This window comes from Lithobates pipiens, unplaced genomic scaffold (genome assembly GCF_037356315.1).
Source record: "Lithobates pipiens isolate NorthernLeopardFrog02 unplaced genomic scaffold, aLitPip1_a1.2 Scaffold_25, whole genome shotgun sequence".
In the NCBI taxonomy this organism is placed as follows: Eukaryota; Metazoa; Chordata; class Amphibia; order Anura; family Ranidae; genus Lithobates; species Lithobates pipiens.
Window position 1 is genome coordinate 176,305,199 of NW_027507787.1, and position 22,991 is coordinate 176,328,189.

The 22,991-nt window shown below is 43.6% G+C and overlaps 1 protein-coding gene across 2 annotated transcripts in view; it reads right to left on the minus strand.

Annotated features, from left to right (window-relative positions):
* BTAF1 (B-TFIID TATA-box binding protein associated factor 1) overlaps positions 1–22,991 on the minus strand; it is a 176,689-nt gene that overhangs the window by 86,934 nt on the left and 66,764 nt on the right. For both annotated transcript variants that reach the window (XM_077455229.1, XM_077455228.1), the window contains exons 11-17: positions 18,271–18,375; positions 18,044–18,193; positions 17,688–17,824; positions 17,411–17,585; positions 14,121–14,324; positions 11,628–12,054; positions 8,913–9,103 (exon numbers count right to left, since the gene is read on the minus strand). In XM_077455229.1, the coding sequence (XP_077311355.1) occupies positions 8,913–9,103; positions 11,628–12,054; positions 14,121–14,324; positions 17,411–17,585; positions 17,688–17,824; positions 18,044–18,193; positions 18,271–18,375 (1,389 nt within the window). The remainder of the gene's footprint in view (positions 1–8,912; positions 9,104–11,627; positions 12,055–14,120; positions 14,325–17,410; positions 17,586–17,687; positions 17,825–18,043; positions 18,194–18,270; positions 18,376–22,991) is intronic.

The following is a 22,991-nucleotide window of genomic DNA, read 5'->3' on the forward strand; positions in this document are numbered from 1 at the left end:
GATCCCATAAGGTCTCCAAAAGCAACAAACCGCTGACACATTTACAACCCTGGTCCTAAGAATAATTTATCCAGTTCTTTGCTGAACATAGATGGCAGAAGTCCACAAATGGAGAACCCTGCCATCGAAGGGCTCCCAAACACCTCCAGATGAAAAGCCCACTCCCTCTTGAGACAACTATTGACAGCCGAGAAAAAGCTGCAAGGCCAATTTCCATTCTTGGAGGGTGAACAGCTGCCAGAGTGCAAACAAAAAAAGGTTCTACCCAGAACAGAGAAAAATTCACCTCTTGTGTAGCCAGACTTCTACGGCTTCAATAAGCTACATATGCTGCAGCTGTTACATTCTTTAAGCAGACCCTCACAGGGACCTTCAGCTGTGTTGCCCAAAACAGAAAAACAGAACCAGACTGACTCCCAGCATCAGTGTTCAATAAAGCAACAAACCTCACCCACAAAGTCCTGTCGTATCAAAAGGGGGCTCAAAAACTCCAACCCCACTGAGCCCATCAGACTGGCGTCTGATATTGGGTCTATCCAGGAGGAGTAGAAAGGGACTTGTTCCATGATTCCAAGTAGTTACCACCAGTCCAGACCAAGGCTCACTGCAGTGAAGGGACAACCATGTCTATCCATTATGCCAACCCACACCAATCAGAACATTTGGTAGAAAAATGTCTGGAATGGGACTGGGAAAAGGGAACCTCCTTCCCAAGACTCAAGTAAAATCGAATTGCATAAAATGTTACTAGCGACATGAACAAAGCCAACAAAATCTGCATAGCAAGGCATTATTTCTAGGAGGGAGAACCGCTCATTTGAGCAGTCTTCAGGGACAGGCCCCAATATTCCAGCCAGACACATGGCACCTTCTGAACCTTTAACCCCTTCCCACCCGGCCTATTGCAAAATGACAGCTGGGCAGTGGTTCAGTTATAAGAGGAGTCATAAGACGCCCTTCAGGATAACAGCCGCCGCGCACGCATCGAGGCGAACGGTGGTGTGAGTCTGACACACCGCTACACTGATCTTGGTAAAGAGCCTCCGATGGAGGGTTCTTACCACAGCTGATCCCAATGTCAACAGGAAAAGCAGCTGATCGGCCTTTCCTCACTCGCGTCTGCCACGAATAGAGGAGAGTTGATCAGCAGCTCTCCTGACGGGGGGGTCTGCGCTGCAACCACCCCCGGATGCGCACACTAGACCACCAAGGAAGCCGCCAGGACCACCAGGGAAGGGGGTAACACCTGGATGGAAAGTTATGTACCGCATAGCCATCTACATATGCAGCTTATGCCCAATCTGTGCCCACAAATGGGCAAAGACTGGCACCATTATATAGCATGTGACATCAGTGACGCCCAGCAATGCCACCCATCAGTGCCGCCTATGAGTGCCCATAAGTGCCACCTCATCAGTGCCCGTCAGTGCAGCCATATCAGTGCCCGTCATTGAAGAAAACACTTATTTACAAAAAAAAATTAAGAACATTTTTCAAAATTTTCGGTCTCTAATTTGTTGCGCAAAAAATAAAAACCACAAGGGTGATCAAAATATCACCAGAAGGATTTGTGTGAACAAAATGATAAAAAAAAAAAATGTATTAGGGTACAGTGCAGCATGACCGCGCAATTGTCAAATTGCGACAGCGCTGAAAGCTGAAAATTGGCTTGGGCAGGAAGATGTCCAACTACCTGGTATTGAAGTGGTTAAATTTACATCTGACAGTTTAATGAAGCTCTGGGAGGATAGCCATCCAAAATTTCTGGAGCTCCAATGCTGGACCTTCTGGTCTCAGCTTCTTCAGCTGCAGAGTCAAACTGTCAGATGTAAATTAAAGATTAGCCCAATTCACTAAACTCATAGTATAGCATGCCCGCACACTTTACAAAGTGGATGGATTCCTGGGGTTCAGTTTTAAAATGTGGTGGCTGCATTTTTATATCTGGTGATCCAGCCAGTAGCATTTCCAGTCTTAGCATGTCCCCACTACGGATGGAAAAGCAGTGGAGACACTTTTGGACAGTGGACATTGTTAATCTGGCAAGAGGGTAATGCTAGATGCACTAGTAGATTTAGATGGAGTTGCCTAACCAATTAAGGCCAAACCAACATGTTTTCCCTTTTGGATAAAAGGTTTTACATGAATAAAAGCTGACCAATTTAAGCACCCTTGCTGTCTGGATGTCTCAACCCTCTGCCACTTTTGCTGGAAGTTTTTAACTGAAAATTTTACTGGCTGACTCACCAGGTAAAAAACACACACACACACACACACACACACACACTATTGTGGGAGGTCTTTTCTATAATCCAGACACCAATAATGAATTGCGCTTGAAGATTTGAGTACAACTAGCTCCCCTCCCTTCTCCAACTGCCCTCAGTAATTCCATGCTCTTCTTGAGACAAAGTATGCCAGTTCAAGGAAAATAGGCAGCAGCGGGAAGGCATTCCAGCTCCTGAAACTTTCTAACTATCGAAAATAAAGCTAGATAAAGAATAAACCCAAACCACCTGGAACATCTGATGCAACAGCAAGCTGGGCATTACATGTGCACTGTGCCCACTGGGAGGACAACCTTGAAGCATTAGGCAGGCTTCAGACATCCAACTTATAATGATTAAAGAGGAAGTAAACCCTTCCAAACAACTTGGACCTATAGGTAAGCCTAGATTAAGGCTTACCTGTAGGTCCAAGCAATATCTCCTAAACCTATATGGTTTAGGAGATATTTGCCCGAAAATGGGCACCGCTGTCTACGGCGCATGCGCCGTAGACAGCGGCGCGCAGGCGCACTAAATGCGGCAAATCCAAGAATGGATTTGCCAAATTTGTCGACTCCCGTGCGCATGCGCGGGAGTGACGTCATCGCGGCTTCGCCGTATGACAGCGGCGGAGCTGCGAGGCGCGATTCCCGTGCGCATGCGCGGGAGTGACGTCATCGCGGTTGCGCCGCTGTGATTCGTCGGAGCTGCGAGACGCCACAAGCAACATGGATGCGGCGGACTACAGGGGACAGCGGCGACTTCGCTGGCTCCTGTGTCAGGTAAGTGACACATAATGAGCTACTATGCGATGCATAGTAGTCCATTATGCTTTACCTTTGCAGGGAAAAAAAGAGGAAGTAAACCCATCAGGGTTTACTTCCTCTTTAAACAACGTATGGTGTTTTGCCGATTACAAGCAACAAAACTAAAATGCAGAAAAAGTATTTAATGTTGAACTTTACATAAAGTACTTTAGGAATACTTACACTAGGAGACAATTTTAAAAATGAAGTTCATTATGTGTATACAGTATATGAATATATTAAACCCCCTCCCCCACTCAATACGCCAAATAAAATAGAACCTAACATCTTATTTCAGACCCAGTGATGTCACCACTGGATATCCGTTCTCCATGCTTCGCAAAAACACAGCAACCATATGCCAATGTAAGCAGTGGGCTAGCTCCTGGAAGAATGTTCTTAAACTGCCAGATGTGACATTTAGCCTCCATGACTGAAAGTGAGCTGAAGGATTGAAAGGCGTGGCCAAGGGACAGTAAGGCTGGTGAAAAAGGGGCTAGCTAGATGATGCTGGAAATCCTCCAGCCCAGAAATTAGGTAGACCAACTTGCCACAGCCTCCATTTCACACGAAGAAGCTCACAATGAAAGCCGCTTAAGCAATTTCAGTAATAGAGAAGCAAATGCAGCCAGTAGTGTATTTAGGTTTTGTGCTGCCCTAGGCCTGGACTAAACTCACGCACCCCCCCCCCCCCAATTTAAATATGACCCACCCCTTCCTGTCAAGGCCAAACCCCTTGGTTTTCAAGACCCGCCCTGAAATTCTGAAATTTGAGTGGCCCGGGGGTGGGTCAATGGATTCCCTTAATTTGTCTAGTTTTCCTCTAACTTTGGCTATGGGGCAGGGAAATCGCTGCAATGGGACAGGGATGGTATTAAAAAAAAAAAAAAAAAAAAAATGACTGGCAGGTGCCAAAACTCCCCTACTCTTTCCAAAATGAAAAAGTGTTGCCTATAGTTCTACTTAAGCACAAATTTCTGATAATTATATGGAGAGGACTAAGATATAACTATGCCAATGGTGCAGCAGAAAACATAGCACAGTGAGGAATGTTTGTGGTCCAGGATGATAGGACAGTCAAAATTAGAAGTTGCGTGGCACCCCCAAGAAGCAGTGTGGGCGCTAGACTCATTTGCCTCCCTGCCCAGACCGCCCCATAAAACTGGCGCTACACTGACAGAGCAAGGTGGCAGGGACTCTTTCCGTTCTGCCAGGATACAGCGTTGTGTACAGCTGTGCAAGACTAAAAGGTATGACTAGGTATGACTAGAGTTCAGGTTATTCTGCTCTCTAGAGGAGGACCGCTTTTGAGCTCTACTACTGCCTTCAGCAGTGGTTCCCAACCCTGTCCTCAAGTACCCACAACAGGCCATGTTTGCAGGTTTTCCTTTATCTTGCACAGGTGCTTTAAAATCAGTCAATGGCTTGGTAATTGGACAGCCATTTTATCAAAGAGAAATTCCCAAGACATGGCCTGTTGGGGTAGTTGAGGACAGGGATGAGAACCACTGGCCAACAGGAGGAACGAAAAGCTTCCAGGTAAGACTGTTGCCTAACTGAGGTGATTTTATGAATTATAACAGATGTCTGATGGTATTTCAGAAGCCCCCTTTTGAACCTGAAACTGCCAGTCTCAAAACCTAGAGGGGATTTGATCTGTGTCCCAGACAGTATAACGCAAAGGTTAACCACCTCAATACAGGGCACTTACACCCCCCTTCCTGTCCAAGCCATTTTTCAGCATTCAGCGCAGTCACACTTTGAATGAAAATTGCACAGTCATGTTACCCTGAACCATGGGACATTTTTAATCATTTTATTCAGACAAATTAGAGCCTCTTTTGGCGGTAACCACTCCTGGGTTATATTTCCCCCCAAAAAAAAAAATTTTTGTTTGTCAGTAAATTTACATTTTTCACCTTCACTGATGGCGGCTGGTGAGGCAGCAGAAATATGCAGCACTTATGGACACAGACAGCCACCGATTGCTGGCACAGATTGGTGCCAATTGTGGGCACTGGTTGCTGGCAGTGGCATTGCTGGAGCTTAATTGTAATCAGGGCACAGATCACATCCCTAGATGTCCTCTGTGGAGAGATGCCCCAGTGGGAGGCAAGGCGTGCCGATTAACGGCATTTCCATGTTTACATGTGACCAGCTGTGATTGGACACAGTCGCAGCGGCTCTACACAGATCGGGGTCACACCATGTCCTATCGGCAATGATCTTCGGGGGCGTGCAAGAGCGGTCGTTTGAGGGCCTTCATATGTTGACCACCCAGAACAAGAGCCGTGCCGCCCAGCCGTCATTTGAAGGCCAGCGGGCAGGAAGAGGTTAAAGGGGTTGTAAACCCTTGTGTTTTTTCACCTTAATGTATCTTATGCATTAGGGTGAAAAAACACCCGGCAGTCACCGCCCCCCAGCCCCCACGTTTTACTTACCTGTGCCCTGGAATATCACCTGGCAGAGACGTGCTCTTCCTTTGCCTCGGGTTCTCGGCTCTTGATTGGCTAGATTGATAGCAGCGCAGCCATTGGCTCACACTGCAATCCAATCAAAGCCAATGACGCGGGTGGGCACCCGGGCCGAGTCCAGCATTCGTGTCTATGGGCGCAAAGGGGGTTATCTGATAAGAGGAGCCGCAGAGGGACCCCAGAAGTCGGGACCACTCTGTGCAAAAGGAACTACACAGTGGAAGGATAGAGAGAGAAAATATATATATATATATATATATATATATATATATATATATATATATATATATATATATATATATATATATATATATATATATATATATATATATATATATACACATACACACACACACACACACACACACACACACTCATGCGAACCTTTACAAAGGCTTTAAGACTACGTGTCATTCTGGCTAAACAAGTGTAAGCGGGTTGAGAGGTGCGTTTATACAACGTAAATAAAAAAAAAACTCAGTCTGTATGAACAAAAAGGGATCAGCTTAACATAAGTGTTATAACCACTTGACCACTGGGCACATAAACACCCTTAATAACCAGACCAATTTTCAGCTTTTGGTGCTCTCACATTTTGAATGACAATTACTTAGTCATGCAACACTGTACCCATATGAAATTTTTGTCCTTTTTTCACACAAATAGAGCTTTCTTTTGGTGGTATTTAATCACCACTGGGTTTTTTATTTTTTGTGCTATAAAAGAAAAAAGACCGAAAATTCTGTAAAAAAAAATAAAAATAAAATAAAAAAAAAAGTATTCGTTTCTGTTATAAAATTTAGCAGATTAATAATTTTTCTTCATAAATTTTGGCCAAAATTTATACTACTACATATCTTTAGTAAAAATAAGTACAAATTGGTGGATATTATTTGGTCTTTGTGAAAGTTATAGAGTCCACAAGCTATGGTGCCAATATCTGAAAATTGATCACACCTGAAGTACTGATGGCCTATTTCAATTCTTGAGACCCTAACATGCCAGAAAAGTACAAATACCCCCCCAAATGACCCCTTTTTGGAAAGGCGGCATTCCAGTGTATTTAGTAAGAGGCATGATGAGTTTTTTTGAAGTTGTAATTTTTTCCCACAATTCTTTGAAAAAAATCAAGATTTTTTTTTCCCCCCACAAAATTGTCATATTATCAGTTTATTTCTCACACACAGCATATGCATACCACAAATTACACCCCAAAACACATTATGCTATTACTCCCGAGTACGGCGATACCACGTGTGAGACTTTTACACAGCGTGGCAACATACAGAGGCCTAACATGCAGGGAGCGCCATCAGGCGCTCTGGAGCACCCAGGCCAATTTTGACATTTCTCTCTTACATGTAAAAAATCATTTGCTAGAAAATTACATAGAACCCCAAAACATTATATATGTTTAGCAAAGACCCTAGAGAATACAATGGTGGTCGTTGCAACTTTTTATCTCGCATGGTATTTGCGCAGCAATTTTTCGAACGCCTCTGTTTTGTGCTAAAAAAAATAAAAAAAAATAAACACACACAGTAAAGTTAGCCCATTTTTGCATAATGTGAAAGATAGTTATGCTGAGTAAATAGATACCCAACATGTCACTCTTCAAAATTGCACACGCTCGTAGAATGGCACCAAACGTCGCTACTTAAAAATCCCCATATCCGACGCTTTCAATTTTTTTACTCGTTACATGTTTTGAGCAGAGGTCTAGGGCTAGAATTATTGCTCTCGCTCTAACGTTCACGGCGATACCTCACGTGTGGTTTGAACACCGTTTTCATATGTGGGTGGGACCTACGTATGCGTTCACTTCTGCATGCGAGCACATGGGGACAGGGGCTCTTTAAAAAAATGTTTTTTTTATGTTGTTCATTTTACTTTAGTTTGACTTTTTTCCCCCAAAAATAAATTTTTTGATCACTTTTATTCCTATTACAAGGAATGTAAACATCCCTTGTAATAGGAATATGGCATAACAGGTCCTCTTTACAGTGAGATATGGGGTCATTAAAGACATCTGTGGCTGGGTATCTCCGAGTATTGCCAGGGTATTGAGGGGTTAAATTCGGTGAGCAGCGATGTGGGCACTGTAGATGCAGCCCACAGTGCTGCTGACACCGATCTCTTCCCCCTCCCCTGTACCGATCGGTACAGAGAGGGGAGGGAGGAACCGGCGTCATAACATGACGCCGGTTTGTTTACAAGGGATCACTCCATGATCACTTGTAAGCAGAATTACGAGAGCAGAATTCTGGGTAGCCGTTAATCTGCTATGGGCCGGTTGTTAAGTGGTTAATAAACCCAATTAGAGAACATTTTCAGCTATAAACATGCATGGGGCAGCCATATTTGCTCATCATATACTTGTGCATATACTACAGTGCATGTCTACAAGTTTACAGAAATGCATTTATTGTGCACATGGGAAAGATTGGACATACGTGGGGCACAGATAATGAGCTTAATATTGAGCATAAAGTTATTAGAAAGTACAAAGTTTGGCAAAAAAAATTAAAAAAATGACCTTCCTATAAAGAAACACTTGAGGGCCCATTCACTCCTATGCACAGGTATAGGTATGAACAGGCCCTTATAGTTTCCCTTTAAAGTGTTTTTAAGCAGCAGCTCATTGATGTGTACCAGTCACATAGAAAGAATGACATCTCTACTTGAAAAGCAAAGCCCAAAGCAGTGCTAATTTTGTAGAGGTCATCCAGTTTTTGGAATCCTGGAGGGTCTCAGACCTCACCTGAGGATTAGGCACATTGTGTTTACGATAGAGATAAATAGATATAGCCAACTAGTGAATAGTTCCCAAATAGTTCTGTGAGGAAAAGACAGCACTTGGAATGACGTCCAACAAGGGTTATTCTTTTTTGCAAAAACATGCATAACCGCCAACCCATTTCAGCAGTCAGATCTTAGTCCTGGCAATAGTATATCTTCAAGCATTTACTCAAAAAGACACCTGTAACTTTCAATGTTTACACTTCCACCTAGCAGCACCAAGGTCATAGTTTCGTATTCCAACCATGACACTACCTACATGGACTGTTCTCCCTGTGCGGGTTTCCTCCAGGTACTCTGGTTTCCTCCTACACTCCAAAAACTTGCTGGTAGGTTAATAGGCTCCTGTTTAAATTGGCATGTGTGTATATTATATTATCTTCATCCAAGTTAGGGACCTTAGAAATTGTAAGCTCCTAGAGGGCAGGCACTGATGAATTTACAATATATTTATACGTTAAGTGCTGTAGACATTGACGGTGCTATAGGAGGTACCTGTAATAAATATTCAAAGCAAGCATGGCAACTTGTGAAGCCAACATATATTGCCACTGCAAACTATGTACCTCGTCAGAATCTGAAGCCCCATGGCTACTGCTTCCTGCAGGCAACTCTGTCACCTGTGATCTCATTGCTTTGGGAGCTGGACCTCGTCTGCTTGTGATTGCAAAAGCAGCTTGCTGGTGTCTGAAGAGGGTAATTATGCCCCTGTGCTTCGTCACTGTATGGCAAGTCCCATCTTTTTCAGAATTTGATCCTTTGTGAAGAAATAAAGAGCACAGCAGAATATAAAACACTACTATACAAAGACTGTGCTTTATATAGACAACTATACAATACCGTCAATGTATTCCATTATCACAAGCACTGCATACATTTACCTTTCAAGCATGTTGCACATTTCTGTAAACTACATGCAGTTTTCTGGTCTTGACAAAGACACCAATTTGTAAATACAGTATACTTTTAAATATTCAACACATGAATGACATTAGAAAAGTGAATCTTTCGCAAAGTCCTAGATGGGTAGAGTTGGAAAAAATCACAGATCGATCAGAAGAAACTGGTTGATCTACTTTTGTCCTCCACCTTCTCCCCTCAGACACACACACACACACTTGTCGATCACCATGGAGGCCACTTTAAACATTTGGAAGCAGTTTACGTCTTTAAATTTTTCAGAACATGTTTTAAAAGCAATACCACTCCCAATCTCATGTATCCCATTGCTAATCCCAGATTTGAATGTGAACAAATGGGTGGTCAGGGGCATCAAAAACATATTGGATCTGATGGCAGGCTCTATTCCTAAAACATTTGACGCACTACAAGCAGAGTATGACCTAGAGGATAATGACCGCTATAGATATCTGCAAGTATCCCACTTTTACACGAAAACCCTACCTCTTCAATTACCGGGGAGATTAGTTCTTTATCTTACTAACCATCACACTGCTATAAAGGGCATCTCCATGTTTTATTGTCTTCTACAGTCTAAGATGAATTTTGAAAAATCCACTAACATTAAGGCGTGGGAACGTGAATTGGGTGCAGAGTTTTCTGTAGACCAATGGGTTAAGGCTTTACAAATTACCTTTAAAGCAACTAAAAGCGCTAATCTATGGGAAACGACCCATAAATTACTGCTGTGATTGTATTTGACACCTTACAGAATTTCCAGGTTTTCTCCTCAGTCTTCCCCCCCCCCCCCTTTGTTGGAGAAATTGGCACATTATATCATGTCCTATGGTGATGCCCAGCTCTACTGCAGCTATGGTCTAAAACATTTAATCTAATCCCCACTCTCACTGGGTCATTAATTTCATCTTGTGCAGCTATGGCGGTCTTATCCTTAGGTGTGGAACAGTTTCCACCACATATCAGAACCATAATCACGCATGTTTTCCTTAGCACTAGATTGGTAATAGTCATTGGAAAGAGACTAGCCCCCCCATCTTTCCAGAAAGTCATTGAGACTACGAACACACATGCTACATACGAAATTTTTTGCAGCTTCCCAGGGTAATTTTGTACAGATGAGCACCGGATGATCCAACTGGACTGTGTGGTACACATCCCAATGTTCACTAGTGAACACTACTCTTAATTGATTTTGGTTACATGGTTCTATGTATCGGTAGTCTTAGAGGTTATCCAAGCTTCGAAGCCTCTCCTTCTTGCTTTGCTCCTTTGACGAATGTTGTTCAACGTACAAAACAGTGACTTGTCTATGATATTGCTATTCAACTGAATGTAAAGTTCTCCAAGATTGTGTGAAATCCGATTATTTTAATAAAAATTTATTGAAATTAGAAAAGTGAATCTTTGGGCCATTTCAGAACTATATTACTGATGCCTATTTCTATGGCAAATCCTTGTTAAGTACCATATCACTGTCCAATGAAACAGCCTTAGTAGCCAGTAAAGACACCCTCATTGGAAAGGAAGTATAAGGTGGTGGAGCTGAATCACCAAGGTCCCATTAATGAAGTGAAACTAAAAAGCAAAGCAGCCTATCTGGCTTAAAAAACATAAGAAAGCGGGACTCTTGTGCTGTCTGGTTACAAACAGTTCAGACATTTGTCTGTGTCCTGACACATAGGAAAAACAAAATGTATAAAAAGGAAACCCTGACTGCATGCCAAAGAAAAAAATAAAAATAAATAAATAATCTAAAGCTGGCAACTTTACCTGGACAACATGAATAGAGTCCATGAAACCACCTCCTATCTTGTCCAGATGAATAAAGTTACCAACATTTAAATTTTCTTTGTAGTGCAGCCGATTTCTTCCTTTGGATTCATGCAGTCAGAGTTGCATAGGATGACCCCCTGCTGGCATTTAGCACCCGGTCTTCCATGAGGGTGACCAAATCAGGATTTAAGTATATCCCATGTTTTTACATAAATATAAATGGGATGGCAGGAGCCGATCTGTCATACTGCACTTTCTAAGCCTACCAGCATGCTTCTTGTTCTGACATGAGCTTCTCTCTCCCTTCTTAGTCAAAGCTACAATACATTGGGGGTTATTTACAAAAGGCAAATCCACTTTGCACCGCAAGTGCACTTGAAAGTGCAGTCGCTGTAAATCTAAAATGAGCGGCAGCTCTGCTGATTTTATCATCCTTGGATCTACAGCGACTTTACTTGCATGTGATACAGAAATATCCAGAGAAGGCAAAACAAAGCAGGCAAACCAGTTACTCAGATGCTGGGAAAAAAAAAAAAAGTATTCTGGTTAACAAAATAATTGATACATGTTAGATTCTATTGGTATACCTTTTGAGTTGTCAGTGTGGTTTATGACTGGGGCCGGACAACTAACAGAAGGAGTGATATTGGAATCCACACACACAGAGCTGCAAAGATTTTTCAATATTTTGGGGTTTGGACAAGGCGTCCTTGAGATGCATTGTTGTAAGAGTTTAGCAATACACAAGGCTGCAAAGTTTTGCACTGCTGTGTTTTCTTCCTTTTTCACAGATTCCATTAATGGTTTAATTATAGGATTGAGCTTCTCAGGCAGCTGCATGAGGTTGATGATGGCACAAGCTGCAAACATGTGTACTCTCAGCAGTAGCACCTGCCATTCCTGGTTGGTTTCCACCACAGTCATTTGAACTTGCTGTCTTTTTGCATCCAAGATCTGGAAAGCATTCGGGTTCCCTCTCAGAACTGCTGTTGCTTCACTGAACACTGTAGTGATCTAAGAACAAGTAAAAGGGTTACAAGCAAGGTTAAAAAAGCAAACAGTCTGTGTAAAAGTCAGCAGTACACCTGCATGATGTCCAAGACTAGTTATACTTTGAACTTGCCTGTCCAGGAGTGGTTTAGCTAGAGGTCTTCGATAACCTTAATACTCGCCTGCAGACAATCCTACCACTAATCCCAGCTTTCGCCTTACTGGGTATACATGAGGACATGCAGAAGCCTCATCTCACCAAAAAAAAAATAAAAAAAAATAAAAGTGTTTACGCATAAATGTTGCTCTATGTATGAATAGAGAATAGAAACTGTATTTAGAAGATTTCAGGGGGTCTGTTTGCCATGGACCAGAACTTAACTACTTGCCAGAAAATGGCAGACTGAAAATATTTTAAAAGGAGATGTGGTTTATGGTATACACTATAGGATCAGTAAAGCCCCGGGACACCTTTGGGTGTGACAAGGAGTGCAAGAATGTGGCAGGATTGTGGGGGAGGGGGTGGTTGTGGGTAGTATAAATAGGAGGGGCTGCAAGGGGAAGGTTGACCTATGATAGGAAGGTAGGGGGAGGTGAGGAGGACGACAAGGGGTGGAAAGAGGGGGATGCAGCAAAGATAGGTGGTAGGTTGGTGGAATTCAGACAAGGTTGGGGAGGGGGGAAGGAATGGAACAAGACTTGTTCTATAAAAAGGTGAGAAATGTGGATGGAGGTGAGCAAACAGGCAATGATGAGGGGAGAACCAGAGTCGGTGCTGAGGGGAAGGAAGAAGCTGAATGAATGGGAGAGCAGCAGTTCTGATGTGAGATGCAGCATTGCTAGTGGGAGACAGGGATAGAGCAGCATGCAATTTGAATGAAAGGCAGTTAAGTTGTATTGCAGTGGAGGTGGACCAAAGTACAGATGGATGAGGAGCAGGAGAGGCACAGGGAGAAACCAAGTGAGAAGGGAAACAGTGCAGGGGGGTAGAGTGTAAACTGAAAGTGTCGATTGAAGGGGACAGCTGGGGGAGGTGAGTAGCTGAAGGTGCGAGGGGGAATACCGATGAGATTTGGTCGGAATAATGTGTCCAGGTTTCAGGTGGCCTGAAACTCAGACACATGGTTCAAATCCTAGACAGGTGGCAACCACATTCAAGGAGGATACATTGCCTTCTGTTGTCAAAGAAACATGACTGGGACATATTCCAAAATGTGATGTCTACTGTAACCACTTGTCGACCAGCCGCCGTCATACCGCGGCAGGTTGGCATGATCCCGCGAGCCATCATAGCTGTATGTCGGCTCCTAAAGCGGGATAGCAAGTGGAGGCGTGCTCACGTGCCCACTGCACGGGTGCCAGTGCTTGTGTCCAGCGGTTGTGATGACCGTCAGCCACGAGCAATCGTGGACACGAGAGGCAAAACAGGGACATGTGCGTGTGTGTAAACACACAAATCCCTGTTCTGAGAGGAGATGCAGATCGTGAGTTTCTAATAGCTAGTAACCATGATTTGTCATCTCCTATAGTCAATCTCCCCCCCGGCCCCTACAGTTAGAACACAGTCAGGAAACACAGTAAACCCCTTCCCTGCCAGTGACATTTATACAATAATCAGTGCATTTTTATAGCACCGATTGCTGTATAATTGTCAATCGTCCCAAAAATGTGTCAAAAGTGTTCAATGCATTGCCATAATGACGCAGTCACGATAAAAATCTCAGATCGCTGCCATTACTAGTAAAAAAAAAAAAAAAACACAGATGATCAAATACCACCAAAAGAAAGCTTTGTGGGAGGAAAAAAAAAGGCAATTTTGTTTGGGTTAAACGGTGCACGACCGCCCAATTCTGAGTTAAATCGACACAGTGCCGTATCACAAAAAGTGCTCTGGTCATTGAGCAGCCAAATCTTCAGGGGCTGAAGTGGTTAATATTCCCTCCTTTGTAATGCTTTACCTCTAAGTGGTGATGTGGTTAAAGTCATGAACAATCCCTGAATACAGCATTTTCAGTACAGGCAAATTACTTAATGCTATTTTTGGCTCAGCCGCTTGACGTTATTCCCTGAAGTCCACAGAACACACTCACCAGATCATTAGCTTGGTCGATGGTGAATACGCTGCAGTTTACTCTGCTTTGGATGTCAATGTGAGCATCAGCCAGGGAGGAGATTAACTGTTTACACTCATTCTGCATCCTGGTAAAAGGGATTGCTATTTCATCATAATAGAGATGCTCTGAAAGAACTGCAAGCAGACGTGGCTGGACGGCAAGGGATACTGTTCTGCATTCCTATACAGACAGAAACAAAGGCTGTATAACCACTGAACTGAATAAAAACGCAAAATAAAATTTGACAAATTCAATACTATACTCCAGAAACAAACAAAACAGACATGTATATAGATATGCTGGCTGTTACCTTCCAAAAGGATTTGTAATTTTAAACGCTCTGCTAGTCGGTAAACAGCTACTTCCTGGTTTAACTTATACTTGCTCTCAGGACAAAGGCAATTATGTCAAGTCACTGTTCAATATAAGGATTGGAGGCAAAGAGGTGGCATAAGAAACTGAGTTGCACAATTAGGTCACCTGTCTGGTGGTGCCGTGTGTAAAATTCTAACTGCACAAATCCACACACTAGGCTGGTAAAACAGTATTTTCAACTATATATGTAGCCATTTTTCTTGGGTTTCCCCTTTAACCACTTCCCGACCGCTATAGCATTGTCAGCCAGTTCTGGGAGGGCATCATACAACATCCTCCCATGATCGCACCCACTGTGGTGCACTCTGATCATGGTGTCCTTTTGGACACAGCTGATCACAGCCACAGCCAGTCACAGTGGCCCTTTACCACATGAGCAGATATGTCCAATCACAACTGATCACAATGTAAACACAAGCTTGTTATCAGCATTCCATTCTTCACACTGACAGCGCAAGGAGAGGAGATCTGGTAACTGGGTTGTGTGAAAGGGACATTTACACTGATAATCAGGGCACAGATTCAGTGCTGGCAATCATTACCTGTTTGCAAAATTTTATAACCCCCCCCCCCCCCCCCCCCCCCATTTTTACAGTTTTTTGGAAAAAAAATTAACCCATTGGAGTACAAATAAAAAAAATCTTTATATGGGTACAGTGCAAGACCGTACAATTGCCATTTAAAGTGTATTCAGTGCCGAAAGGTGAAATTTGGCCTGTCAGGAAGGGGGTAAAAGTATCAGTAGGCAAATGGTTAAAGAAGTTTGCCAGGAAGCAACACTATGCAGAAGGGCTCTAAATGAGGTAACCATGATGCCTAATTGATTAAAATTTGCCATTCCAGAACTTTCTAAAGAGCACCAGACCTTTCTTTGAAACGAATTTTCAGTTAGTGCAATAGTCGTGTGCCCAGTGAGAATTGTTCTGTAAAATATACAAAATCAATTAGCGTATAGGTGACTGCAGACCGATCAGAGTACCAATAAACCTGCAAGCATCTAGGCTAGGGACACTTCTTGAAGTCTGACCAATACAACTGAAAACGTTATTAAAACTACCTCAATAGCTAAAGAGGAACTGCAGTCTGCTCACATAATTTGTAATAAAAACATCTTTGCCATTCTGAAGCTTCCCTCCAACCACTTTGCATATGATTATATATGTGGTTCTGTACTTGCCAAATATGCTGCAGAAATCTCCCTCCGCTAAGTCTAAGATGAAAAAAAAAAAAAAAAACACGACTGAAGTTCCACTTCAAGGACAAACTCGTTGGACAGGGAAATTGGAGCAGAAGCTGCTGGTCTCTGGCAGCAGGGGCTCTGGAGACCAGCACTGCCTTCACAGCAGATAGCTTACATAGCCCTGCAGCATTGAGCGATTGCGAACAGTGCTGCGGGGCTATGTCATAGACAGCTATGGCCCCAACACTGCTGTTGATTCATAATAGCAAAGACCATTCATTCAGCATTGCAGAGCCGAGAGCCTACGTGCTACTGCATAAGCTTTACACTGCACCAACAGATGGATCAGTCAGAGCTGCATGGACTTTCACCATTATTACTGTGTGACAGACCTGCTAATGCCATGCACTGTATGTTTATCACAAAAGCAATAAACGAATTAAAGAGATACTGCTGCAAACCCTCAAATTCTGTAAGCCATCAAATGTAAAAGTATCTAGAAAAAAATAAAAATAAAAACTGCACTGCCATTCTCAAAGAGTTGGTGATTTACAGGGCGATTTATGTGGATTTTTGAATCAGATTACTGCTCCAGAGTACCTCTTTGGTTTTAATCACCACCGGAATGTTAATTTACAAAACCAATTGCAAAAAAGTTAGGATGCTGTGTACAACGTACTTTTAAAAACAGAATGCAATGATTTGCAAATCTCAAACCTATTTTTTATTCACAATAGAAAAGATATCAAAAGGTTTAAACTGAGAAAATAAAATAATTTTAAAATTGATGGCAGCAACAGGTCTCAAAGAAGATGGGACAGGGCAACAAAAAGCTGGAAGAACATTTTGCGAAATTAGAGCAACTGGCAAGAGATCAGGAGCATGATTTGGTATAAAAAACATCTGGCATAGGTGATCAACCTGTGGCCCTCCAAATGTTGCCAAACTACAATTCCCATCGTGCCTCTGCCTCTGGGAGTCATGCTTGTAACCATCAGCTTTGCAATGCCCAATGGGACTTTTAGTTTGGCAACAGCTGGAGGGCCACAGGTTGGAGCAGGTTGTCTTATTTTTTTAGAAGTAAAGATGGGCAGAGGTTCACAAATCTGAAAATCGGAGTCTAAAAGTTGTCAAATGACTTCAAATGTTCAACATCTTCCAGCAGAAACAACTTCCAGTAAAAACATGTGTTAATAATGGTGGTGCATATTTTAAAGGACATGTGACAAAAAACTGTACCAAAAAAAAAATCTTAGTGAGGGCGTTTTTGATGCGGTTCCCAATTATTTCAATGGGGAGGAGAGTTTTTGCTGAGGTTTTTAACTCCCCAAAAAAGCTCCAAAAATGCTGCAAGCAGGATGATGTTTTTTACACTGCAACAGACACATACCATCCCAGCGTGAACACATTCATAGATTTTAAAGGGAAGCACGTTTGAGCTCAGGCACTTTAATGCAAAAGCGCTTAAAAAAAAAAAAAATCCAGTGTGAAAGCAGCCTTAATGCTTAGTTACTCCTCTGTTCCCATGCACCCAACGTAATGTGGGCACCAGTGAGGCACTTTCATAACTCCAGGGTACTGACTGGTGACCGTTTTGCACCATAGGTTAATTTTAGTAGGTTTTAAATGACAGGTTTGTTGTCTGGTCATCCAGTATCACATCTGCAAAAAAGAAAAAAAAATATATATAAATCTGGCCTTATTATATTACCTTCTGCAAGGCTGCCCATTCACAAACCACAAGAGCCACACTTATCCTCTGTAAGGCAGACTTGGAGTTAAGATGGAAGAGAAGTAGCTGGGCTAGGGATTCAGCAGGCTTGATCTCCTGAGAAGGTGCATTTACAACAGGATCACAGATACAGCAGCACAACGATCCAAGCAGTCTGAAATTGGGACAACCAGATAGTCAAAATACATGTTTTTTTTTTTGGAAAGCATGCATTAGAACAGGTCTATGCTGTATCTGCTTACAAAAGTGTACTGACCTTGCAGCAGCAATACGAGCTCGAGTAACCACAAAGTCTCTGGTGGCAGAGTCTTCAGTGACACTGTCTGAGCCAGCAATATACTCCTGGGTGACTTCTTTTGTCTGCCCCTGACCTTGACGCAATTTACCACCTGCCTTTTCATATAAAAATAAAAAAATTTTATAAGAAAATAATAAAGATGATTTAAAAAAAATAATAATAATTTAAAAAGTAAAGTCGTTAAACTCTATATTCAAACAATGACCTGCTTTTTTTTTGACAAAAGGGCATATATAGTTTCTATATGATGTGTCTGCTACATTAAAGTAGACACAACTCAACCCTGAACCCACATTACTATTGCATCACCTCACCTTTGACTTGGGTTTGACCTCCAGCAGCATATTTAATTCAATAGGCAGATGAGCTGGCTGCATCATTAAACAGAGCCAAGCTCCCATCCATGGGCAGGCAGCAGCCACTACGTACTGCACGTTTGCTTTGGTAATAAGTTCTTGCCACAACTGAAAATAAAAACAGAATACATTTACAAGTCAGCTGAACATCTATCGCAGCAGTCAAACCACAACAAAAACTTTACCTTATGGATAAGATCAAGAATTTCTTGGTTGCTCTCCAGAATGCAGAGCTGAAATATATGCCGCAGCATGTCCTGCAAGATGGGGGTTAGCCAACCTGAACAGTTCTGGAACACAAGGAGGAAGAATATGTAACACTTTCATTAACATTTCATTAGTGAGCATTAGTTTGAGCTCTCAAACAAGGCAAAAAAAAAAAAAAAAAATAGGATTTTTGTACTCACTGTAAAATCCTTTTCTCTGAAGTTCATTGAAGGACACAGCAGCTCTTCTTGATCTTAGGGTTATATCACCCCTTTAAAAAAGGACTAGGCAAAGTGTTAAAAACAGCAACACTTGCACAGTACCGCCCAGGGGACGGTCCTACTGGCTATAACCCCTCACACTGCATCCAGCAGCTCAGTTAGTCAAAGGCAGTACAAATAGGAAGGGTGGGTGCGGTGTCCATCAATGAACTTCCGAGAAAAGGATTTTACGGCGAGTACAAAAATCCTATTTTCTCCATCGTTCATTGACGGACACAAGAGCTCTTGACCTTAGGGATGTCCCCAAGCAGTGTCAAAGAAAAGAGGGGTGGGAACAACAAAGGTTAACTCCACCCATAACAACCAGAGATCCGCAACGGAGGAGTTGCAACCTTAAACAGCCACCTGCAAAACCTTGCGGCTGAAGCAAGCATCCGAAGATGCGCTCAAATCAACCTTGTAAAATTTAGTGAAAGTGTGAACGGAAGACCAGGTCGTCGCCTTACACACCTGAGAAACAGACGCTTGATTGAGTCGGAAAGCCCAAGAGGCACCAATTGCCCTGGTAGAATGCGCTGACAGGAAAGGGAGGCGCCCTTCCCCTTAAGGCACAAGCCTGAACTACAATCTGTCTGATCCGAGAGGTGGTGGCCGATGAGACCACCAGTCCCTTCTTCGGACCAGCCACTGATACAAACAGCAAGTCTGACCTCCGAAAAGGAGCCGTAGCAGACAGATACACCCAATGTCCAAGGAATGCAAAGCCACCTCTTTGGGGTGTGACGGAGGACATAAAGGACCGCAGCACAATGTCCTCATTTAGATGAAAGGCCAAAACAACCTTTGGAAGAAACGAAGGCTGCGGACGCAGCACTGCCTTATCCTTGTGGAGGATCAAGTAGGGAGACTTACAAGACAAGGCCGCCAACCAATAAGCCCTCCTGGCAGATGTAATGGCCACTAGAAAGACTACTTTCTGAGAGAATGTCAAAGGAATCTCCCTAATGTCTCACATAGCACAGACACCCCACCATGGCCCAGAATCAGGGAAGAGGACGAGTGGACCCCCAACACCCAGCGCAGCCCCCTGCCAGAACCCAGAGCACCCCCAGAGGATCCCCGGCCAGGTAAGTGCACTGCACCCCCATGTGCACTTCATGTGCCCTCAAACAGCAGCCCATAACATGGGGAGGAGGGGACGGGACAGGGAGAGAAGAAAGGGAGAGTAAGACCCCCTAGTCGACCTCCCAGGGAATGCCCAGCTGTTCCATCCTGCCGAGACCGGTGGAACCATTACTTGGCCCTCCCCACAGGGACTGCTGGACGCATTCCACAGATGGACCCATCTCCCGAGCAGTACGGGGTGGCTGCCGGCCACGGCACACTGACAGACAGCAGTAGCCCGGTCATGTGTGCCCCCGGAGCATATAGCTCACCGGCCACCACTGGATTAGACCGGGCATGTCGTGGCCGACCCAGTGCGTAGCTAGGGCCTGCTCATGCTTGATGGCCAGGCTGGTGAGACTACAAGGATCTATATTATCCAGCCTGTCACCCAGCCAGGCTGTTGATTGTAGGTCACAGGAATCAAAAATGCAGAAAAAATAAAATTCCCACGGGGGAACGGGAGTCAGGTTCTTCTACACTAGGCAGGGAAAAACTGAGCTGGTGGATGCAGTGTGAGGGGGTTATAGGTACTGTGCAAGTGTTGCTGTTAATACTTTCTGCCTAGTTCTCTCCTTAAGGGGTGATATAACCGTAAAAGTCAAGAAGAGCTGCTGTGTCCGTCAATGAACGATAGAAAAATATAAATGTATAAAATGCCAATCCCTGGCAGGTACTGAAGCCAGTCTGACACTTTAAAACCTCATGTACACTGCTGCTGGTAAACAAATGTTTAGGAGTAGATGGGCATTTTTCTTCAACTGCTCCTAAACGCTCCTCTATGTTATCTTATCAGTACATGTACACAGGGTCGTTTAAAGCAATTTCTAGGCAAATGAGTTTAGAGGCCTTTTTGTAAAGTTTAATTTCAATCGCCAACTTGCGTTTAGTTTACAGTTTTTTTGGCCATTTTGAATATAAAAATAAAAATTAGCATATAATAGAAAATATAATATATATATTATATATAATCATATACACACACACACACACACACACACACACCTAAAACACAAATGTGGCAAAACGCTGCTAAGCGCAGCATGTAAACACGGCAAAACAAATATTTTAAATGTGGGTTACTATCTGTCAAGTTAAATCATTCAGGAGAGGTTGTAAAAACGTCCCGTGTACATTAAGCTTAAAAAGGAGGACAATTCAAGAGCAATGAAAAAGCACTTGGTGCTGGATCTTGCCTAAGACCCCTTTCACACCACACCGCCCATAGCGTGGGCGGTAAAACGCCGATATTTTTTAGCGGCGTTTTACTGCCGGATTTGCAGCGCATTACGGCTGCTAGCGGGCGCTTTTACCCCCCCACTAGCGGCCGAGAAAGGGTTAAAACTGCCGGATATACAGGAAGGAAGGTATTACAGCGCTGCCCCATTGATTTTAATGGGGAGCAGCGGTGGAGGAGCGGTAAACACACCGCTCCAAAGAAGCTGCTGGCAGGACTTTTCCCCGACGTCCTGCCAGCGCACCGCTGTAGTGCGAAAGCCCTCGGGCTTTCACACTACAAACAATGGTGCAGCTTTTTAGGGCTGATTGCAGGCACTATTTCTAACGCTAGAGTGCTTGCAAAACTCCCTGGTGTGAAAGGGGTCTAAGGCTTGTTCAAGATAATTTTTATAAAGTTTATTTAAAGTGCACTTGTACCCAGACCATGTACTTTAAAATTTTCAGATTTAGAAGATTTTATAAAGGGGGGAATAGCCTTTGCCTATGTTCACTTTACGTATCCCGGATAAACAAAAACACACAGAGCCTTAAAAAGGAGAAGTGTGGGATAGTACAAATAGTATTAGGCTTTATTCATACTTGTGCGACGCCAAAGTTGTGAGATTTACGATGCAACTGATGGCTTTGACTGTTGCATTGATAATATTAACCACTTGCCACACGCACGTTTATATACGCTGCAGTTTGCAAATGGACAGACAGCCATAACCCAAGTACAGTTTTTTTCTGCAGGCGGCTGGCTCTCATGAAACCAGTCCAAGCAGCTCATGAGCCACTGGAACGGTTTCCGAAGCAGCAGGAGGGGACGTGTCCTTCACCCCTCTCCGGGCTTGAGGTTTCTGCGGCTTCCAAGTAACATGACTGTGCGGCATGACACTCCTATGGCCAATCAAAAATTTAAACACTGTGAAGCTCTATGGCCTTGCAGGACCAAAGCAATGTCATGACATCACTTCCGGTCCAGGCTGGAAGAACTCCAACCAGGGTGCTCCTCAGCTGAGAGGCACTGCCTTCAAACCGCACCAGAACTGCGGTAACAAATGCAACAGTGCATTTACTTAAAAGTACTGTGTTTTTACCAGAAAAACGGGGGGGGGGGGAGAGGCGCAAGTGCAATTGCAATTATACAGCAGCGTGCAAAACTTTGCGACCAAAACAGGCAGCCGCCGATGCACCGATATCTACCTTGTAGAATTTTGAAAAAGTGTGAACAGCCAAGTCCTCTCTATGTAGTAAGTACCAGGAGATCACTTATAAAATTTTGACACGCTGGTACAGGACAACACAGTATTGGCTGCCATATTTCCAGGACATAGCCCACTTCGTTGGAGATGTGGCATGCAAACTGGCACCCTGCTGCATATCTTTTGGGAGTGTCCTGTCCCCTTTTTGTAGACAAGTTCTCCAGATTATCTACCAGCTCACTGATGTCGCTCTTCAGGACAATCCTGCAGCAGTACTCTTAAATTTGACTCCCTTGTCAGGAAGGCGGTTTCACGGGTCACTACTGAAACACCTTAGCGCGGCCAGGGCTTGTGTCCCTAGTGCGTGGAAACAGCAGTCTCCACCTGCAGTGTCTCAATGGTTTGCGATATACAGCGAATGGAGCAACTCACAGCTGCTTTGCGGGACAGGGAGGAGCACAACACCCAATGGACGCAGTGGAACTTCTTCCAATACTCAAAAGAGTACAAGACTTACTTTTGAATCCCGTTTCGAGGAAAACTAGGGAGTGGGAGCGCCGACCCTGCTGGAGCACCACCCCCCTCCTTCCCGTCCCTTTCCTTCCCACAGTACCTCCCTTTTCCCCCCTCTTTCTTTTACTTCCTTCTCTATTCAACTCCTTCATCTCCCTAATAATTTCACAACAATGAAAAAACTCTAATGGGCTGCAGGAAGTTTGTTGTCCTTGCTCCCACTTTTCCCTCCTTGGAATCTAAGACACACCCTAGGTGCGATGAATAAGGTTAGCCATTAGGGAGTGGGGAATCCCCCCCCCACCGGATCTACAAGCTAGCTATTTCTTGAATTGTGTTGTTGATAAATGAGTATTCTACTACAATGTAATAACGGAC